This window comes from Talpa occidentalis, unplaced genomic scaffold, assembly GCF_014898055.3.
Source record: "Talpa occidentalis isolate TD23 unplaced genomic scaffold, MPIMG_talOcc4v2.1 talOcc4.15, whole genome shotgun sequence".
Taxonomy (NCBI): domain Eukaryota; kingdom Metazoa; phylum Chordata; class Mammalia; order Eulipotyphla; family Talpidae; genus Talpa; species Talpa occidentalis.
The window spans coordinates 54743265-54749264 of NW_023601543.1; the positions used below are offsets into that span (position 1 = coordinate 54743265).

At 45.8% G+C, this 6000-nt stretch overlaps 1 protein-coding gene across 1 annotated transcript in view; it reads left to right on the forward strand.

Moving 5' to 3' along the window:
* The window catches only part of KDM5C (lysine demethylase 5C), a 28319-nt gene that overhangs the window by 8465 nt on the left and 13854 nt on the right, over window positions 1–6000 (forward strand). The window contains 7 exon segments of the mRNA XM_037512370.2: window positions 210–333; window positions 443–624; window positions 1905–2063; window positions 4066–4185; window positions 4300–4458; window positions 5078–5259; window positions 5353–5515. Of these exon segments, the coding sequence (XP_037368267.1) occupies window positions 210–333; window positions 443–624; window positions 1905–2063; window positions 4066–4185; window positions 4300–4458; window positions 5078–5259; window positions 5353–5515 (1089 nt within the window).

The window sequence follows — 6000 nt, forward strand, 5'->3', positions numbered from 1 at the left end:
GGGAAAACTGAGATCCCATCTTAATTTCTTTCCAAGAGGGGTGAGGAGGCATCTCATTTGCCCCCAGTTTCCAAAAAGTAGCTCTGGCCCACCTATGCCTCAGCCCCTGGCAGGATCTCAGGTGATGTATAGTCGAAGTTATTTTTCTTTTAGGATGTGGCTGTCTGTCCCAAATAACAGTCTTGATTCATTTTCTTCTTTTCTTCCAGCCGGAACCTACAGAGGAAGACATTGAAAAAAATCCAGAGCTGAAGAAGCTACAAATCTATGGGGCAGGCCCCAAGATGATGGGCCTGGGCCTCATGGCTAAGGATAAGACTCTGCGGAAGAAAGGTGAGACCTGATAGGCTGGGGCACTGTGAAAGATGGCCTCACCTTGGGGGAGGGGATGGGGTCCTGACTGTTCAGAACTGTTCTTTAGAACCTCTGCTCTCTCTCTTAGATAAGGAAGGACCTGAGTGTCCCCCCACTGTAGTAGTGAAGGAGGAGTCAGGTGGGGATGTGAAGATGGAGTCAGCCTCACCCAAGACCTTCCTGGAAAGCAAGGAGGAGCTGAGTCACAGCCCAGAGCCCTGTACCAAGATGACCATGAGGCTGCGGAGGAACCACAGCAATGCCCAGTTTGTAAGAACCCAGCCCTGACTGCCTAATACTTTATTTCTCATCCCTTCAACAAGCATTTCCCCAGCATAGCGCTGGACCAGGTTACATTAAACAGAAAAGTAGGCTTGGTGGGGAGACAAGGCCAACTCAAATGGAACAAGGAACAAGAAAAGGTGATCAAGTACTGTCATCATAAGTGCTGGAAGGGTCCAGAGGATACTCCCTGTCCATTGCTTCAGGATAAGGGCTGAGCTCCTCATTACCATGCATTATCCAGTCTTTGCTGACCTCTAGCTTCTTGCCCCAGCACTGCCCACCTCACTTCTCTGCTGTAGCCACACTGAACTACTAGTAGGTATGTTCATTTCTTTCCCTGAGACACACCATGCTTTCTGCCATCTTTTGCATGTTATTTCTTCTGCCTGGTAGAGTTTCCGCCTCTGCTCCACCCCATTGCCAGACTTCAGTTGCCTTCAGATCTCAGTTTCAAGTGTCACCTTTTCAATAAAACTCTTAAACTGGTCCCTCTTAATTCCCAGCTGATTTGAGTGCTTCCTTCTCTACGCTCCCACAGTACCCTTTATGGACCAGTTTCTACACTGCCCTGAAGTTTTTATGTATGTGTGTGGAGTACTGTATATACAATTAGAAGGTGGATACCTTTTGTCACTGTGCCACAAAGTTCAGCATATTGTTGAACCCATAGTGTTCAGTGTTAATTGAATGAGTCAAAATGGAGAAACAAGACTGAATGATGAAGACTGCTTTAGGGCCTCCCTGGTGGCACAAGGAGTTAATAAGTTTCAGCATTATGAAGCTATCGGAAGCCACTGTAGCACAAGTTCAATCCCTGGCCAGGGAGCTGACCCACATGGCACAGCAGACCTTGCCTTTCTCGCCCGCTGCTCCCCTTAGCAATGTATTTCAGTCAATCCACCTGTTCCCACTCTGTCTCTGGTGAATCCTCTGTTCTGTTCCCACTCTGTCTCTGGTGAATCCTCTCACTCCCCACATCTCTGGCCTATACCCCAGCTCTTGTATGAATAAACACATCTTTATAAAGAAAAAAAGAAGACTGCTTTAATACCTCTAACAGTTTATCTTGGGAGAGGTTCTGTACATGTAGTTAAATTCCAGACCTGCCATGACTAGCCTGTACAGGGCCTTGAATGATCCAGCCAGTGCACACAGCAAGTTTCTAATAGAGAGCTCTGTGGACTAGGTTACTCTCTGGGGGGGCCTGATGTTTGAAGACTGGATAGAGCTTAGGTTGATGAACTTTTGCCTCCCTCCCCTGGCAGATTGAGTCATATGTATGCCGGATGTGTTCTCGAGGGGATGAGGATGACAAGCTCCTGCTGTGTGATGGCTGTGATGACAACTACCACATCTTCTGCCTGCTGCCTCCTCTGCCTGAGATTCCCAAGGGTGTCTGGCGGTGCCCAAAGTGTGTTATGGCGGTAAGACCTTCCCAGTCCCAGGCCTTGCCTGCTTTCATCAAGCCTTATTGAGAGTAACCTAGCTCAGCCACAGTCGTACGTTTTTTGGATCCCTGTGATGGGGCTAGGCTGGGCAGAGCTTTGGGAGAAAGAGAAGATTCAGGCTTTGGTTGTTTCCTTTGGGAACTCTTACACCACCCGGTGAGGTGAGAGTCATTAAACCGACTGTGTGATGACGTGGAATCAGATGCTAAATTGTGTGTTAGGAACTCTGAGGTATAGAAGTTCAGGGGTGAGGAAAATGAAGTTAGTAACCTGGGGAGGTGTCAGAAATGAGATTTGGAGGATAGGAATATGAAGAAAATACTGTTACTTCAGTTTCCAAAGTGTTTATTCTGAGGTTGTTGGGTTTTTTTTGTTTGTTTGTTTTGTTTTGTTTTTTAAAGAAAGCTTAAATTACTTGTCATCTTACCACCTAGAGACAACCAGGTAAATAGTCTGGTAATGATCAGGTATATTTGCTGCTCTTTTTTTTTTTTTTTTATTGCTGCATCTATATAATTATCTTGAACAAATGTGGGACCTTATTGTATATTTTCACTTATTACTCCATAATCATTTTTCTATATTTATCCATGGATGATTTTTGTTTTCCTTGTAGGGTCCGATAGGAGTATAAAGTTTACTTATTTTGGGGCCTCCCCAGTGGCGCAGCGGTTGAGCGCTGGGTTGCGAAGCTGCCCGCGGCCTCTGCGGTGCCGGTTCGATCCCCGGCTGCTCCCCGGCCACCGGAGGAGGGTCCCGCATGGTGCGCAGACCTCTCCTGCCACCCGCTGCTCCCCTCAGCAGTGTCCTTCGGTCCTTCTGCCTGCTCTGCTCCCCGCTCTGGCTCTGGTGAATTCTCTCACCCTCCCGCGCTTCTGACTGTACCCAGTGCATGTATAAAACAAAACAAACAAACAAATAAATAAATAAAAAAAAACATGCCTCTATTAAAAAAAAAAATAAAAAAAAAAAAGTTTACTTATTTTCCTTCTGTTGTGATAGATTGGCTTGCAGTGATGTAGGCTTTAACCGGAGGGAGTGGTCAAGTGTTCCAGACTGGGGTGAGAGGAATGCAGGAGTAAAGGTATATTCACAGGGAATATTGAAAGCAAAGGGAGAGTCTACCTAGTGTAAGAGAGGCAGCAAGGAGGGCAGCTGAAGCAGCAGTGAGTGTTAAGAGGTCTCTGAAGGTCTGTTTTATGAGCTTTCTAGTTTCATCCAAATTCTGAGTGCTCATCTGCATTTCTCTTTGGGTTTCTGGAGAGCATATGTTGACAGTTTTTTGCTTTGACTTAGGGATTTGATTCTACTAGTCATAAAAACCAGGTGTGCACATGCGCGCACACAGATGAGGAACAAGAACCAAGGCAGTGTATGTTAGCCTTCGTAGTAGTGGAAATTCCATTAGGGAGGAGTTTGAGTACCAACAGTTTATAGACTGGGGTATATATATGGCTCTCATTTAAAACCATGGCTATAGGTACACAATGAGGGAGTTTTATGTGGTAGTCTTTTGTGGTAGTCTAAAGAATAGGACTGTGGTTTGACACTGTAGAAACTGGTACTTCTGTTTTTCATCCTCCAACATACTTGAATGTCCATTTTCCCAGGCCTGTAGTTCTAGTCTGGACATAAAAATGTTTTCCTGAGCACCTTGTAGAAAACTCACATTTTTGCTCAAGAGGAAGAGATAGTAACAGAAGAGCATAGAATAGCATATTTAAGTCAGGGTCTGTGGTATAGCAGTCCTAAAGGAAGAGAAGAGCAAAACTGTGGTAGAGGGTGCCTGTAAGAATGAGAAAACTTAGCTGAAGTTGCAGGAGAAAAAGGTGGAACTCTATAGTAGGCCTCCCTCAGTGGCCCTGAGTGGAAACCTAGGGCTCTTCTACATTCCTATTCCTACCCTATATTCAGTTCCACCTTTGAGGATTCTCCACCTCTTTCCCTCTGCCTCGGTGACATGTTCTTTGGGTTTCAGGAGTGTAAGCGCCCCCCCGAAGCCTTTGGCTTTGAGCAGGCTACCCGGGAATACACTCTGCAGAGCTTTGGCGAGATGGCTGACTCCTTTAAAGCCGATTACTTCAACATGCCTGTACACGTAGGTGATGGAGGACTGGGGTCGTAGGTGTTGGTGCCTGATGGTCTCAGCTCTCCTGGGTCAGTTGGGCAAGGATACGATGAGTCTCGGTCATCTGCTACCCCTATTTCCCAGATGGTGCCCACAGAACTCGTGGAGAAGGAATTCTGGCGGCTGGTGAACAGCATTGAGGAAGATGTGACTGTTGAATATGGAGCTGACATCCATTCCAAAGAATTTGGCAGCGGTTTCCCTGTCAGTGACAATAAGCGGCACCTAACCCCTGAGGAGGAGGTGAGTAGGTGACTCACGGTTATATTATCAATGTGAGCTTAGGCAAGTCATTTAGTACCGTGAAGGATTCTAAACTCTTTAGAATGGGGATTATGCCTGCTTTACATGGGTGCTGTGAGATTTAGATGAGAGATGATGGTGGTTAAGAACACAGCCTAGTATCTGGCATGGCATCTCTAGCCATGAGATTGGCAATTTACTTGTCTATAGAATGGGATAGTATCTGCCTCACACATGTGTTATAATAATTAATTGAGACAGTGTATGAAGTATCTGACAGAGTGCTTGGCTCATTCATAAGAAATGTTCAGGGACTGGGACTGTATATGCAGGAAACAGTGAGAACCTAGGCCTGCCTCAAAGGAAGGGTGCATTTGTTCTGGAGCAGGATCTTTTAACTTGGAAGTATTTTTGATGAGTGGGTACATCAGGTGGGTACCCCCTGAAATTGAATTGAATTGAAATTTTATGTATGTCTTTAGAAACTGAAAGGAAGAGATACCTATACTTTTTAGATGTTTCAGAAAGGTTTGTGACCTCAAAATTAATGTTCCCTGGACTAGAGATCTCAGCTCCTTAGCATAACTCATCCTCTTTCTGCAAATATCTGTCCTGACAGGAATATGCTACCAGTGGTTGGAACCTGAATGTGATGCCAGTGTTGGAGCAGTCTGTACTCTGCCACATCAATGCAGATATCTCCGGCATGAAGGTACCCTGGCTTTATGTGGGCATGGTCTTCTCAGCTTTTTGCTGGCATATTGAGGATCACTGGAGTTACTCCATTAACTACCTCCACTGGTGAGCTGGGGCTCTGGGGAATCAGGGAGGCAGTTAGGGTGGGCTCCCTCAAGGCCATGGATGTGACCATTCTGTGTCTTTCTACTTGAACAGGGGTGAGCCAAAGACTTGGTATGGGGTACCCTCACTTGCAGCAGAACATTTGGAAGAAGTGATGAAGAAGCTGACACCTGAGCTCTTTGATAGCCAACCTGACCTCCTGCACCAACTTGTCACCCTCATGAATCCCAACACCCTCATGTCCCATGGCGTGCCGGTGAGTACCCAGGAAACAAGGACAAGGGGTAGGAATGATTTAGTGGTAGCCTTTGCAGTGGTTGAATCTGGCATCTACTCTGTCCCTTTCTCATTTATGTTCTTAGTTGGACTGTGGGTTTGATGGGTCTTAGAGACCAAAAATTATAGTGGTAGGATATACAGTGTGATGGTGAACTCTCAAAATGTGTTTGAGGGCCACACATTTTGGATGGTTTCTTATATCTGCATTCCAGCCAGCAAAACGAAGTGGAGGAAGGATGGGGCAAGACCACTTTTCTTACTCGCAAGGGCACACACCATTTCCATTCATCTGTCAGTCACAACTTAGTCACATGACCACATCTAACTGCAAGCAAAGCTGGGAGATTTAATTCTTATTCTGGGTGGTCATGTACCAGCTTGAATTAAAGGTCATGTTGTTAGGAGAAAAGCTGGAAATGAATATCAATGGACAACTAGTAGTCTGCCATACTTTCCATACTG